Source organism: Olea europaea, chromosome 1, assembly GCF_002742605.1.
Source record: "Olea europaea var. sylvestris chromosome 1, O_europaea_v1, whole genome shotgun sequence".
In the NCBI taxonomy this organism is placed as follows: domain Eukaryota; kingdom Viridiplantae; phylum Streptophyta; class Magnoliopsida; order Lamiales; family Oleaceae; genus Olea; species Olea europaea.
Genome location: NC_036237.1, coordinates 30,883,121 through 30,898,392, shown reverse-complemented (window position 1 = coordinate 30,898,392; position 15,272 = coordinate 30,883,121). Strand labels below are relative to the sequence as shown.

The window sequence follows — 15,272 nt, the reverse complement described above, 5'->3', positions numbered from 1 at the left end:
TAAACGTTGCTGCTTTAAGATTTTCGAACGTTATATAGGCGGCGTGGATGGTGGTGTTTCTCTTCTAACGGCTAGTTTAGTAGGTTTTACATTTTAAATTTTCAAAACCAAAAATAAAAATCCATATTTTCATGGATTTTGCCATTTATAATCTTTTAGGCACTGTTTGATTGTACCAAGTTTTCCATGGAAAATGGAAAATCATTTTCCATCTTTTTGGCCATTTGATAGCCTTTTTTTTTTTTCCAAGGAATTAATTTTCTTGTTTTTCTCGAAAACTAGCAATTTTCCATATTTTTATAAAATTGGTGAGAATTCGAATTCCAGGCCACTGTAGCGATTTTTTTTTTCGAATTTTTTTTGGCATTGGTAATAAATTTTAAGAATTATTGTAAAAAAATTATTTCCTTTTAATTAACAATTTTTATGTAAAATAAAGTCAAACGAACACCAAAAAATTGATGATTTTCTTGAATTTCTTTTTTTATTTGGCAATGAAAACAAATTTCATCCTCAATATCAGTAAAATCTATCTCTTTAATTGACAATTTTTATATAAAACAAAGACAAACAAACAGCAAAAAATACTTTTATTTCAACATTTTTTACGTGAAAAATTATACCAATCAAACACAATAATTTACAATTCTTAGGAAAACAATTTCTAGACAATTCAATTCCCTAAAATTCGTTTTCAATTCAATTTAATTCCATCTTTTCAATCAAACGGACTATTTTAGTGTTTTATACAAAATATCATTTAGAAATGTTAGTAGATCAAACACAATTTGGATTTAAATATTATTTAGATGTAAATGAATCTTGATTCGTCATGTTTACAGAATTTTATTTTATTTTTTTAAAATCTGGAATGATATATTGAACACGGTAATCATCTTATATTAATAATCCGTAACGTGTCATATAAATTTATCGGCGATTAAACTTAGATTGGACCTCAACATTTGATTAAGTTTAAAATTCATTAATAAATTTATATGACACGTTATCGATGTTTTTCATAAGATGAACACCGATACATATTGGACAATCCTATTTTTTAAATTATTTTTAAAAAGGCTTGGTTGATTTAAAACTATTTGTAAACATGTTCAATATCAAGCAAAATTCAAAATAGACCGTTATAAATTAAGGACATGAATTCTATTTTATTTTTACTTCTAGTAAAAGAATTTTTTTCAAAAAGCTACCTTAATTAACATTTGAAGGCTAATTTCGGGAAAAAAAAAAAAAACCCTTCAAATTTCAGAAGAGTTTTTAGAAAAATCAACATAGGGCCAACTTTCTCTAAAATTGTTTTTAACTTAAAAAAATATTTATATAAAATTAATAAAATGAATATCTTGACTTTCAAAAATCATGTCTAATAAATCCTGAAATTAATTGTTGAATTAAGATACTTTGCTAGAAAATGTTGACAAATATATTGGTGGCAAGAAATGATTAAATGTAAAAGTTAATTGTTTTTAAAATAGTCCAACGACAAAATGCTACATGATATTCTGTCAAGGAAGATGTTAAACTTTTCTAGCAACGTAGCATGGTTGTTAATTGTTAACATATAAGATGGTAAGTATAGGTGAAAGATAAGGTTGTAGTGAATAAATTAAAATCTTGTTTCAATGTCGTTTAGTACACTGTACAAAAAGAATATTGAACAAGATTTTAACTCATTCTTCGTATTTTTATTTTTTGTTTAATATGATACATTATTGCATATTGATTCCACCTTACTTGTCTCATCAAAAAACAACAAAAGGATTTCACACTGACTGGCTATAAATTTGGAAAAGAGATGCAACAAGGCAAGAAATGCTTAGATGGCGAAAATAGCATTTTATGGAGGCTAATCACTGATAATTAGCAAAAGATTCTATGAAACTGTAAATTAAAAGATCCATCGTCCAAAATTACATTTACGTCAACAGACAACAGAACAGAAAGGGATGAAACCGACACAAGGGAGCTCTCAAATATTTGAATCAAGTTTACAAAACTATTTTTGGATTTACGAGTTTTTTAAAGCTGATAATGCATCTTTTGTTGTTGCAGAAATAATAGCGTCAGAAGCATTCGGCAAGTAGTAATACTTTCCTGGAGACCATAACGATAGAATTAAAAAACAATATAATTATGTGCAATTGAAAACCAGGGGGCTTCAAGTTACATACCTTGAGCAACTCTTGCAATCTCTTTGGCAAAACCAGTTGAAACGAACTTATTTTCTGTATCGATGACAAGGAGAGACATCCCAGCCTTATATAATTTACCAGCCACCTCAAGAATTTCATCCTACAAGAGAACACTAATTAGAAAAACAAGTTTAAATATATCGCTTTCCTCCCTGCATGTTCGGCTAACCTCAAGTTATTTTTCGATAAGTTTGAATAAGTTTTTCTGTCTTAATTTTAATTCAAAGAAAAGTTTACTTGTTTTGAAAGAAAGTCTTACATTGCTGTCAAAATGAGTTAGTTACTTATTTTCAATTTAATCCACAAAAATATTTTTTTTCAAAAAATCTAACTTAATTTACTTATAAGAAATCTTTTTAAGCTTAGCCAATTACAGTTCATTGGAACATTACTTATAAGGAATCATTTTAAGCTTAGCCAATTACAGTTCATTGGAACATTCTTAGGTAGCAGGAGTTCTTGCAACTAAAAACGTTCGTGTAGAAAGTAGAATCGTCGGGGTTTGTTACCATTTTAATTCTAGTAATTTTTCGGAAATGTTTTCAGATCACTCGTAACATCAGATGAAGAACTAACAATGATGTCATGTTTCAGGAGTTTTACCTTCAATTCTTGAACAGAGGGTCGGGGTGTATCCGAAGCAGCAGCCTCAGGATCAGTGGATCTTTTCAGTGATATGTTTGCTCTGCCATCAGTTATGGCAACAATCATTATTCGTCCAACATCACCACTCTTCTCTGCATTCATTCCGACTCTAACAGCCTACGCATATTCATGTTAGAATTTTCAGCAAATAGAATAGAATATGAAATTTGTAATGTATGGTCTCATATGAGGAAATTTCCCCTTCATCTTCATTTATGAAATTTTTATTAACAAAACAAAATAAAGAAAGAAATTTACATGAGAAAGTGCGAAATTTGTCCCCCTAGAAGGGAAAAGGGTATTATACAATAACTAACCAAGCAAAAGTTACAAAACAGTTCTATTAGTGGTACATAAGTGTAAGTCATGGGCTACGATTTGAGGGAATATCTTAGAAAAGAAATATCAATTATGATGCCAGTAATAGTCAAAATTGATGAATACCGTAGTAAGACCATGGGCAAGGGGAGATCCGCCACCACATGGAAGTCTCTCGAGACGTTTTCTTGCCATAGAAATTGACCTGGAAGGAGGCAAGAGAACTTCTGCAGCATCTCCTCGGAAGGGAATGATAGCAACCTATTAAGAAATCATCAATGAACATAAGAAAAATAAGTTCATTTTCCCATCTACTCAACATTCACTTCGTAAAGGGGATGCAGGAAGATAGCATCTTGTGCATTCTCTGAGGCATTTTTCATAGACCATATGAACAAACAACTTCAAAGAATATCGAATGTTGATAGGAATCCCATCAAACTAAGGGATCAAGAGGGGTATAATGACATTAATCAAACTTTAACACAGGTTTTCAATTCCCTCAAGATTTCCGGGAATGGTGCATTCAAATATGCTCAAGTGCTCGAAAGAAAAAACAGGTTTGGGGGAACCAACTTAACAGTCCCTTGTTTGTCCCACATTCAACTTTTCTAAACAATATTGTAAGTCAATTTGCATAGGTTATATTCGATTTGGAAGTATTACGAGGAATAGTAAAGAAGAAAAGCATCCATATTTAGTGAATTTCATGTATCCATTATGTAGAAGTTTGATGAATCTCAGATTTGGATAGGATCTGGACAATTGAACCGAGTATATTTGAGGAATAAAGTTTGGGTGCTTACAAAATTAAATAAATCCCAGTGCAATATCAAGCAATGTGCAAAAACCATAAGTTCTAAATTTTCCATCTACTTGAAACTATTATTTATTTTTTATCCACTACATAGTCCTATGAATGGTAGTTCTCCTTTGGTCCTTAACAGTAATTCTCTATCACTGCTACACATAAGAGCATTGAAATTGTAATTGATCATAATCCAGTCAGCAGGAATTTTCCTAGACCTATGACTAAATTGCCCAATTCCCACACTAGAAACTGACATCACACGTGATGGCCTCCAGGTTGCAGAACATATATCCCACATTTGGTAAATGGGATGGAACAGATGGTGAATTGTTTTTACTCTATCTGGTTCCACCCCTGCATATTGGATAGGATTATTATGTCTGATCGTAGCAAAAATAGATAAAAAATATTTCATTCATCCAGTTTGTCACCAAAATTGGTGCAAGGCCATGGCTACAACACATTAGCTCGAACAATCTTGTTTTAGTGGAGTTTGCAATCATCACCAACAAGCTCTTCAATTTTGACATCTGTAAACTATTAACCAAGCAAGATACAGCATTCAGAAGTCTTAGCACCGATTTTGTGTCATGAAGTAATCTGTTGTGAATTTTTTTCTTCTACAAGAATCTAATCACTCTACATCAGAATCCTAAGTTGTTGGTCCATTATCCCCAGACTGGTTATTGTAACAGTTAAAAATTAAGAGACAAGTGAACAGATAAGACTCTCTAGTAGCCAAATTTGAAATTACAGAACTCACTGAAACTGCACCTGATCTCTGCTTGTATAACTCTCAGCAAGTAATTTAAGTGCTGCACCCTTCGCATTTTGCATTCTGTTCAATGCCATGCTCCCACTAGCATCAACCACAAATATAACCTGTCATGAATTAACTGTGTCAGGATTTATAGTTTTCTACTAAAAACTGATCTTGTTTATCAACTGTTAAGTTCACATGAGTATCAAAGAATATATTACTTCAAAAAATTCAATCCACAAACCACAAAATTTTTGGTCATCGATTCATAGCTCATCTTTGAGTTGCATCAATATCAGTATTTTTAGTTGTTCCCAATTACAAACACTTATGTTGACCAGGTCTCATTATCATGCATGGAATTATGGAAGAGTCTGGTAGTCACCAGTATATAGAAAAACTACAGATTCTGAATAACTCATGATTAATTCTTTCAATTTTCTTTGGGATGGTTAATATTTGGGTAAATTTTTATTGAAATTTTAACGAATTATTCCATCACAATTATGCAAACAAAAAAATATTTTTTAGAAGTAAAAAAATGTTGGAGATATAAGAAAGTTTCTAGAGGATTTGGGAGAAGAGAATATAGAGATGAATTGAAAAATAAAAATTTGAATGTGGTTAGAAAAACTCTACCAGAGCTCCTGCTTTTCGAGCCATTCTTTTCGCTCTCATGTCTGTTTTTTCCACATATACTTTCCTACTCTTTTGAATATCCTTCTCCCTTCGTAACTTTTGATATGGTGCAGCTGCTCTTAAAGTTGCATCAACGGCCAATCTCTTTACAGGACCCTGATAACAATCAAGTAGCTTTCTAAGAGAAGTTGAAATGAAATAAGTTTGACTATCAAAAGATATAATTTTCATATTGGGTGCTATAATTGAGTCCAATATTGAGTGAGCAGATATATTTACTAGCTAGAGGGAAGACACAATGAATTAGGGATGCAACCTTTGGAAGCATCGGTTTAATATATCGTCCTCTATCCTCAGAAAATATAACGTTCTTTGCTCTCCCAGCTTTTCCTTTGCGTCTTTGTGCTTGTTGTGCAAAAAAGAGAAGTTTCTCATCCACCAGACTCCCTTCAGCATCAAAGATGAACTCTTCAGGTATCTGTTCCTGTTCCTGCTCATTCTCTTCATTTTTATCATCCTGTTATCAGGTGAACGTTCTGTCCATAAATGGCGCAAATTTTGGGAAAAAAATCCTCTTAAACTAGAATTTCGTTTTTGTAATGATTTAAATATTTTGCATAAGGAAAACCAAGTTAAGAGTCAGAAAGTAACATAAATATACTAGAAAAAAGCATTTACAACTAAGGGATAATCTTTTAAAACAACTTGGAGTTGAAACAAGCACATGGACCTCTTCATTTTCTTCTTCCTCATTCTGTTCTTCTGCAGAATCTTGATTTTGAGGAGGAGGTGGAGGTGGAGGTGGCTGCTGGTTTTGCTGGTCAGGTGGGCTTTCATTAATGATGGAGCGCGGAAGGATGACCAACTCTACCTGTTTACATGCATATTATCAGGACTCCATCAAAACCAGTCCAAACTAGATACAACTTGAAAATGAAGCCTAATACTAAATCGATGCATGTCATATTTTCTGAGAGACAATGCTTGATACAGCTGTAGAATTATTAAGAACTCACTGGATTCTGAAGAACTATATAAATTATCTTATTAACTCTTTTCCTGGTCTCCAATGGCTTTAAACATATTAAGAAACAGTAACTTATACATTCTAGAGAACTTGAACATCAAAATTATCAGAGAATTCAATATACAGTAACACTAGCAGTCACTTAAAAACATCCTTAAATACATGTGGTCTTAAGCTGCCTTCGGTGCATGCCCTCCAAGGCAACCAAAGTTCTTCTAAAACCTCGATCTTCTAATTTATGACACACTTCAGAAACATTAGGATTCCAGTTTTAACCACAGCCACCTATATATTAATAAACTTAGGAGGGTCCAATAAGTTTGTTCGCTTAAACAAGAATTTTGTTAGCTTGAAGATAGAGAAACAACTATCAAGTGGCAGCAGGATTTTATCATCAGTGGTGGCTTTAAGGAAATAAATCCCCATCTACTATTCTGTGTCATGACACATTCTAAAGTTGGATTATGGCATAATGTTTTAGTTATTGTGTAAGTAGTTATTTGCTGACTGTTTTTTTATTCACATTACGTAAATAGTTATTTTGTTGGAAGTAGATAGCACATGTCTTCTCAAATCAAATTTTTTTTAATGCTTCCCCTTATCCAAAATTAATGGATGACCACTACTGACTACTGTGAACTATCATGGAATAGTTAACACATGCTAAAGTTGCATATGAAGCAAGATACATTGGTTTATGCATCCTCACAGTATCGCTTCACTACAGCTAGAAAATCTAAAGCAATGAGTCTGAAGTACATGAAATACAGTACTTAACAGCTTTCTTTAGGTCATCCACATTGACTTTATCACGTCCCTCAAATGCAGCTAAACATTTGGCAACACGTGCAGCATATAATTCAGCTCGGTGGCCCTGAGATTTCAAAACAGCTCTTCAAATAAGTTATATAGGATTCAAAAATATAAGAACCTTCAGAATAATCTAATTCATCAAATTCACATTCCTAGAACTTTTTTCTATTATATATCTGATTAGAAATAAGGTATCATAAAGAACTGGAACACTGCTGTATCTCTTCTTTGTGGATTGCATTGAGTAGCTTAAATATGCTTAGGAGGCTTCGGTCATCAGATGACCCTCATAATGAAATACACAGGTGAAAATCAACTACTTGAAATTCTTAGTTCATTCATATTCCATAATTTTCATATAAGAAAATGAAAAAAACAGTGTTTCGTTTTATTTTCACCTCCATTTATACATCAAAAAATGTCAGACACATTTTCTCAGAACAGCTAAAATTTAAAAAATAAAATAAAATAAAATATGAAGGTATACACACAGAGGAAAATAATGGCAAGTACTCTCTCATTCACTGGAAAGTGTGATTATTTTTCTCACAATTTCATACATAATCTGCTACATAAATATCAACCAAACTGAAGCTTATTTTAATAGAATCAGGGAGTTTCAGATTAAGAACCTGGCAACCACCTCGAAGGGCTTCCATGACAAGGTATTTTAGTTGTTCTCTGCTGATACTTACATCCTTCAGATATTCCCTTGCCAAAATTATCTACAGGAAATAAACTAGAAAACCATTGTTACTCAAGCATTATATTGCATGTAACAACAAACATAATGTTTGCCATTAGGGAAATCAAATATATTGTAGTCAAACAAATCAAGCACCGAAGTGATTTATTCACATGCAGTTTCAGCTAAAGACTGCAAAAAGTAAAATAAATAATATCCCCTCAAAAAATTAGAGCTAATTTCAAAATATATTAGGACAATTATGAATCCTCTTGGAACTTTCATAAGAAAGTATTTGCAACGCCAGTGTCTGTGTCGTTCAGCTTAATTTTATCTAGTTATAGTTAATTATGAGAATTATAAAATAGGCTACAACTGGCACATCATTAAGATCACATTTTAAGCTTTCAAAATGGAAGAGAGCAAACAAAAACTAGAGAAACTTGCATTTTCTTCAGTTTTCTTTGTGTTGTTTCTTAGTTTATATCCAACTTAAACAAGCTGTACCATGAAAGCCATGAGAAGTGAGCTTTGCATGCTGGATGTTTACTTGTGAAACAGAGAAGATTGGTATTAGAAAGCTCTTTGTAATGGTGATATACGATAGTTGCAACAAATAGTATGAGATTGCAAGACCATGTAGGCCTGATTATCCATACACTTGTGAGATATATTCACTACCTGCATGATGGATGTTTTGTAACGAAAACTGTCAAGTTGATACGTGAATATGTCTGAGCGATAGGACATTAGATGACATTTGGTAATGGTTCAAGACTTTTGTAGAACTTAGATCAGTTTGGTCCTATTATTTCAGTCAATCTCTCTCGGACGGGCTTGTTAAGTAATTGTTGTATGTTTCAACTTTCAATGTCAAATACCAATCCATATGATATGATTTTCCCTCTATTTTGATCCCAAATGAAAGCCACGAACTTCCTAGTTTTACAATGTAGTGATAATGGAATTTGAACTTCAATGACTTCTGTTGAACCTCACTGCTAAAGATTTTGTAGCATCCAGTATGTTAGCCAATTAACTGATGCTTCACATTTCATTATACCAAAGTTACCTGAGTTTTTGCATAGTCCATTTCTTCTTCTACCATTTTAATAACACTACTACCTCCTTCTTGAAACTTCGTCGCAATTTCAACAGCTGCAACACGATCTTCAAAGCTCATTGGAAGATCTGCACTGCAGAAGAATGATGTCACCATAGGAATGGTTTTGCAAATTGAGAGAAAAGGAAATGAATAAGAAATAAATGTAAAGACAAGGAAGTCGTATAATTGAAAATACGAATTCCTTTACTCTCAATTGAAAGTCTCTGTCAACTTCAAATTTTTATTGGAAATGAGGCTATTCTAGTGTTGGGATTGAAAAGAAAACCAATCATGCCACTGTTGGTGTGTAGATATGTATTCATGTGTCAAATTCACTTAGTCAGATGCAAAAAACAGAGTCAACATTATACCAAGAGCATGGAGAATCAGATTCATGTAGTTGATGCCAGAGTTTGGATCTGGCTTTATTGACTCCCTTACATGCCATATGGTTTTCGATTCAAACTTTATTTGTACCTTTATTTTTTTATGGAAAATTGACTTTACGCGATATTGGCTCCAAAATGGACACTTTGAAAGTAAACATACTCTGAAAGCCACATATCAAGATTACTGTCCCAGTAATATTTCTAATATTTAAATAATCAAAATTTTCAAAATACTGGAAAGTGTCAAGCATGTATTGGTATCCAATCAAAGGTACCAGGTGCCAACAGTAGTTGTACGATGTATTTCAAAGAGCTATGTAAACAATTAGTTAATTGAAGCATCTAATAGTAAGCATTAGCGTATTAAGGGACAAATAAAAAAGATATGCTTAGAAGATGATTGTTAGTCTTACCTTAAATTGATTGCTATGCGATCCAGTAGATGCTCGCGCACAGAACCCTCTTCAGGATTATATGTAGCAATTAAAAGTGGCCTGCATGGGTGCCGAAAGCTGATCCCTTCCCTTTCTACAATATTGACTCCTTCTGTCAAGACGTTAAGGAGCAAGTTACTGATACCCTCATCCAAAAGATTAATCTCATCAACATATAAAACCCCTCTATGAGCTTCCGCTAGAAGCCCTGGCTGGAAAACAGTTGTTCCAGATTTTACAGACTCCTCAACATCAACAGATCCTATTAATCTATCTTCTGTGACTCCGAGTGGAATCTGCAGCACAAGTGCTTTGGGGTTAACAAAGGAAAAAAATTTAATATAGAAAAATTCTGTGGCCGTAACTACCTGAACAAAAGGTGATCTGACTATTTGGGTCTTAACATTACCAGCAGTATCACGCTCAACTCTGTCAGCAAGGCCATCTTCCCACCTTGAACCACTATTAAATATTAACAGTTGGAGTAATAAATGCACAAGATAACTTAAAGTATGAAGAAAGGAAACAATATGTTTAACATCTGGCATCTAGTGATACAATGCGAAAATGAAATCATAAAAATGAATGCACAAAGCTCAATTATAGAACAGGATACAACTGAAACTAGCATTCTTTGACTCTAGTTGTACATTAAGGTTCTGTTAATGGAGCTGTTCACTAAGCAATGACCCTTGGTATGTAAATCAAGAAATCAAGTTGATTTTGGACCACACTTACTTAGTCACACACACACACACACACACACACACACACAAAAGCATTACACATACTTTCACAAATATCACTATTTCTTTATGGCAACCATGCAACATAAAAAAAGGGTGACAAAGAAGGCCTTCATCTAGTTTATGGCTGCAACCATGTTTCCTAGGTCTCATAATTTAAAAACGTGTTCCACATCATCCTTAACCAGCATCATGTCCATTTTCACATCTACTTAAGACATATTCAACCACTAGAGTATTAAACGACATAGTAGGACTGACATATGAACTCAGAATATTAGACGATAGGAGCTACCATTCTGTCCTTTTATCAAGGATGGAGAAATGTATCTAGAGTTTACAGCGACTTCAGATAAAATATGAATATGAAAAGTCATGGTAATCAATCAAAGATTCTGGTTTCTAGTGTCCATTTGATTCGGCCTCTTAACTGCATCCATCAAGATGATAAACTCAACCAGTCCATGTTCACCATCAAGGACTTTATTCTTTCCCTCACGTCCCTATTGCCATTTGAAAGTTTTGCTTCAAGTTAATACTTCTCAATTATATGTAAAATTTGAAACTTGCCAATGTCCCAATGGCACTTCATTACATCTCCCAGTTTTTCAAATTTTCTACCTTTCTGGCGAAGCTCAGAAAAGAACTCAAAGTTGCACACTTAGTCTACCAAATTCAGATGTTGGAACAGTTACAAGGATTCTGAAATATCTATGAAGCATGATGAGGAATTACCTCTAAATTGAGTTCAACAAATATTTTTTATGCTATTTTGGTTTATAAATAAATATATCTCAGTTCAGTAGCCTTACTCTTCAGGGCAGGTTGGATCAGCATTCGAAACTGAACCGACAACAACTTCAATTGGTGGCAGAATTGCATGTAAGCCACGTGCCATTACTGTTTTCGCTGTTCCTCGCTTTCCAGAGATTGCAATTCCACCTATCTCACGGTCTATTGCCCCAAGTAAAAGAGCACTCTTAATAGCATCCTGTATAGAGAACCCATATTCACACTTACCCCTTGTTTGACATCCTTTATTTCTCTTTTTTCTACATATTCATTTTCAACCACACATTTACACAATAAAATATTCTGCGAATAAACCCAGAACTTTTTCCAACTTTTTAACCACACATTCTCTAAAAATTCACTATTCAAAATGAAAATCCCAAATAATGGCCATCAAACGGGGGGCTTAATAAGAAAGAATATATAAAAGGTACTTAATTTACTGTAACAACTTTACATCAAGACTTAAAAAATATTGATAGTGGTAATAAATAACTTGGGTACCAACATTACCCTTCAACGGAAAAAGCTCGCCCTATTAGCCATGTCATGATCAAATTGACTTGACTTAAACAAAATGTAACTTTAGTGATCAAGATGAAACAAAATGAAATCATGTGCCCAAAATGACACTTTACTTAAAGTTGGGTGACCAACAATGATTTTCTTGCTACATTGTAATGGCAAAATCTTGCCACGTCATCCATGCCGTGATTTATTTAAGGTTTTCCATTAATTCAACTAACAAAGAATATGGTGGTGACCTGAATGAATCAAAATTGCAACTATAACGACCATCTCGAAACAAAATGCATAAAGTTGCATGAACAAAACAACACTTTGCTCAAAGTTAGGCCACTAAGAGGAATTTTTTTTTTTTTTTTTTTTTACACTATATGTTAAAATTCAGCGTGCTTCATCTTGCCTAATCAGTTGATTTTTATTAATCATTCAAGTGTAGAACAATGCATTGGCTCCGAAAAGGAAACAAATCAAGACAATTTTCACTGGTCATTGCTCCTCTATAATGAATCAGGTAAATAAATTAAACCCAGTAATTTTTATCAATTCCTTTTCTGAAACTAAAATTTAGATATACATTCACTAAATTTTCAAAGATAGAGAAACTAGAGGAACCTGGCCAACAACAGCAGCTAAAGGGAAGTACTGCCTGCCATAGGGATTGCTGGAGCTGCTCTCGCTCTTCTCCTGTTTTTCAGACACCATAACAACAGCGCCATTTCCAGAATCGACAGTGGCAGTTGCACTTACACTCAATTTGCGGTAGCCACTCCTATTTCTCAGTAAAAAATGTGGTTTTGGTCTCAAAGAATTGGAAAAGAGAATTGGATTCAATGGATTCAGAGATCGAAAACTAGAGAGAGGAAATAATGTTGACGAAGAAGATGAACACGATGCAGTTGTCTGCGCAGAACAAAGCGCCATAATCGGACCGGATAAAAGAGAAGAGTACTGCTTATCTTTTGCTGTAATCTGTTTTATCTCCTTTTTTTGTTCTGTAATCTTCTGCGGCGCCAAATCGTAGGTTCAGGACACACGATTTCAGTACATAACGTGTGGGTTGTCTTAGGGCCTGTTTGGGCCCGATTTTTTCACCCAAAAATTTGATTTTTTTATCATTATTTCATTATTCCAATCGTCATATTTGATTTTTTCTCTCACAGGTGAACTCCACTTTTTTTCTAACAGTCAGAAAATCAATTTTCAAAATCACTCCCAAACAAACTCTTAATTTATCTTCTCGTGCCATGTGGACCATGGTCTATGGACAAGGTAAATATACTTCGGACTGTACAAGTACAGCCCAACCCCTCCCTCGGTGTGGGGTCCTCTCATGTGAGGGAGCTATAGCGTGTACCACAGCACGACCCTCATGTATAATGTCACATCAGCTTCCTACTCACATTTTCCTTTTCTTTTTAAGTAATGCGATTCATAGTGAAACTATTCGATAATTGTTCTATTTGACATACATATGATAGCTTTTGATTTGATATATAAATGTAATAATTTTTTATTGACTCATAAATCAAATCACAAATCGTAACATATATATAATGTAGAATGATTGCTTGTGATTTTCACTACAAATAACACTACTCTTTCTTTTCATGGAGAGGGGGAGTCTATTGAAGGAGAAATATAACATTTTTATTTTTTATTTTATATTTGGTTATTATTTGTTTATTTTAAAGTTGAGGGCAAGTATGCCTTTTATGCCTACTTAACAACAACGCAGGGGACGGAAACTATGACTAGGATGGAATTCATTAATTTATGAAATGTTAGGAATTGTGTGAAATTGTTTAAAGGGTCAGGGATGGTAGCTACAATTTACTCAAAAATAATAATGGGGCAATCAGCAGCCCACATCACATAACCAGGCCACAAATTGGGTAGCCAATAGATGGGTCATGGATAGTCCATCAGGTTACGGGTTATGTGTTGTGAAAGGTTAGATATGTCAATCCAACTTGTCGAGATCGGATGGCTCACGGCTAGGCCCGTAAAAAGTTCGAGCCAGCTCGACTCGTGGCTCAATGGAACCGAGCCTCTTTTATGGATGATGGCTTGACCTCAGCCTGTCCATGCAGCGTCAACTAGCCAGCATGACAGGTCAAAATGGTTGTGACACTAGCCTTTTTTGGCTCGTACCATAGGGTCGGCTACTTGCCTGAAGCTGACTGCTTCAGGTGCCAATGGCTATTTGCTTTAGGCAGTCAGCTGCTTGCAGCTTGCCTTTTAATACAAAAATAAAATAAAATAAAGTCGGCCTAGAGCACGAGCAAAGCTTCAATTTTTCGATTAAGCTTTGGCTCAGTTCGGGCCAAAAAAGGCTCAAATCGTTTTTTTGCTTGGATCATGCTTGAGTCGTGATCTTCGACTAGCGAGTCGGCTCGAGCAGATTTGTTTACATCCCTATGAAAGACATTTTTCATATCGAAGTCCATTGACAAAACAATGTCTATCATAAACGACTAGTTAAAATGAGCATTCTAGTAAATTGAATTCTTTAGCCCATGTTTGGTTATCATATATAGGGAAAAAAAACTGTTTTTAGCGATAAGAGTTGATTAAAGTCATGGATTCTATAAATTATAAGTTAAAAATTAATTTTCAGAAACAGAGGTCAAATATGAACTTAGTAGTTTACTAGTTAAATTAAGGGAAAAAAATACATAACTAAAATACATTAAGCCCTTGTTTGAGCCCCATTTTGTGGGGTGGGGGGATGCATCTTTAATAGTATATTGGTAGAAAATGTGTGATTAAAAAATAAGAAAAATTTTTGAGTTTGCGTGTAATATTATTTTATTGAAAAATGTGTGGTTGAAATGATATCAAAAATATATTTTTTTTTTCTCCAAACAATTGGCTCAAACAAAGGCTAAGAATACAATTTCACATTTAACAAAGCTGTTAAAAATTTTTACAAATAAGGGATTAAGTCATTATAAATATATTACTAATATATAAATATATTAATTTTAATTAATCTTATGGACACTTGATTTCTAAAATGTAAACTTTCACATCTTATTTTTGAAATATAAAATTTAAAGTTATGAATTTGCTTAAATTTCCCAGGAAGTATTTAGTAGAGCGCCGGCCCACTAATAAGCCCAGTCATAAGGCATTCTACTATCCTCTAATAATCAATCAAGTCATATGACATTCTACGCTGGACTCTAAGAAACCTCCAAAACTTCGTAAATGTTATCTTAGCTCCGTTTGATTGCACGAAATTTTCTATGGAATTTGGAATTTGAATTCCAACTTTCACTTTTGGCCTATTTGATTGATAAATCTTTCAGGAAATTGATTTTCCATGAATTTCTAGATACAACACCTTAAAGCGTGATTTCCACCTTTT

At 33.7% G+C, this 15,272-nt stretch overlaps 1 protein-coding gene across 2 annotated transcripts; it reads right to left on the bottom strand.

Moving 5' to 3' along the window:
• Window positions 1–1,837: 1,837 nt before the first annotated feature.
• On the bottom strand, window positions 1,838–12,984 carry LOC111400850 (magnesium-chelatase subunit ChlD, chloroplastic). Of its 2 annotated transcripts, none has more exons than XM_023028287.1 (15): window positions 12,515–12,984; window positions 11,398–11,576; window positions 10,208–10,301; window positions 9,819–10,135; window positions 8,984–9,107; window positions 7,859–7,951; window positions 7,192–7,287; window positions 6,117–6,257; window positions 5,703–5,903; window positions 5,387–5,542; window positions 4,762–4,869; window positions 3,303–3,437; window positions 2,817–2,975; window positions 2,193–2,313; window positions 1,838–2,115 (listed from the first exon to the last, which is right to left on the bottom strand). In XM_023028287.1, exons 1-15 carry the CDS (start codon window positions 12,821–12,823, stop codon window positions 2,030–2,032), a joined length of 2,319 nt encoding a protein of 772 aa, XP_022884055.1. In that variant the 5' UTR covers window positions 12,824–12,984; the 3' UTR covers window positions 1,838–2,029. The 2 variants fall into 2 exon arrangements, with proteins under 2 accessions (XP_022884055.1, XP_022884065.1); XM_023028297.1 differs by having other exon boundaries at window positions 10,208–10,292; window positions 12,515–12,983.
• Between the last annotated feature and the right edge of the window lie 2,288 nt (window positions 12,985–15,272).